The sequence below is a fragment of the Charadrius vociferus genome, unplaced genomic scaffold (assembly GCF_000708025.1).
Source record: "Charadrius vociferus isolate BGI_N301 unplaced genomic scaffold, ASM70802v2 scaffold399, whole genome shotgun sequence".
NCBI classification, from domain to species: domain Eukaryota; kingdom Metazoa; phylum Chordata; class Aves; order Charadriiformes; family Charadriidae; genus Charadrius; species Charadrius vociferus.
The window spans coordinates 285,208-285,733 of NW_009653080.1; the positions used below are offsets into that span (position 1 = coordinate 285,208).

Below are 526 nucleotides of genomic sequence, written 5' to 3' on the forward strand. Positions count from 1 at the left end.
TCCGGGGCGGGCTCCGCGTGGGGCCGGGTCGGCCCTGCCCTGCCCGGCCCCGGGCCGGCGGGGGGCCTGACCGCACCCCCCCCCTTCCCTCAGCTCTACTACCAGGTGCTGAACTTCGGCATGATCGTTTCGTCCGCCCTCATGATCTGGAAAGGGCTGATGGTGGTGACGGGCAGCGAGAGCCCCATCGTGGTGGTGCTGAGGTAAATCCCGCGGGGGAGGGTGGGGGCGTTGGGGCGTAGAACCCCGCAGGGCCTTGAGAACCGTCGGGCCCCGCCGGAGGAGGTTTTCCAGAGGGATTGGGGTGGCGGGAGGCTCCCTCAGAATTCCGGCTTTCCCGTAATGCAGAGGAACAGCGAGGGGGAGAGGAAGGAGGTAAGCCAGGCCAGCCGCCCTCCATAAAACCAGCGTCTGGCTCCCCCGCCGCCGTCAGCCGGCTGGCTTGTGCAATGGGGAGGTGGGCCTGGGGAAGGGCTTCCCAAGAAACACGGTGAGCGCACAAGCCAGGCGTTTCCGAATCACGCCA

At 68.1% G+C, this 526-nt stretch overlaps 1 protein-coding gene across 3 annotated transcripts in view; it reads left to right on the plus strand.

Annotated features, from left to right (window-relative positions):
* The first annotated feature begins 96 nt into the window (after window positions 1-96).
* SEC11A (SEC11 homolog A (S. cerevisiae)) overlaps window positions 97-526 on the plus strand; it is an 8,319-nt gene continuing 7,889 nt past the window's right edge. For 2 of the 3 annotated variants that reach the window (XM_009893127.1, XM_009893128.1), the window contains exon 1: window positions 100-203. In XM_009893127.1, the coding sequence (XP_009891429.1) occupies window positions 121-203 (83 nt within the window). In that variant the 5' untranslated portion in view covers window positions 100-120. Of the gene's footprint in view, window positions 204-526 lie in introns of all 3 variants that reach the window. The other variant, XM_009893126.1, reaches the window with a different exon arrangement.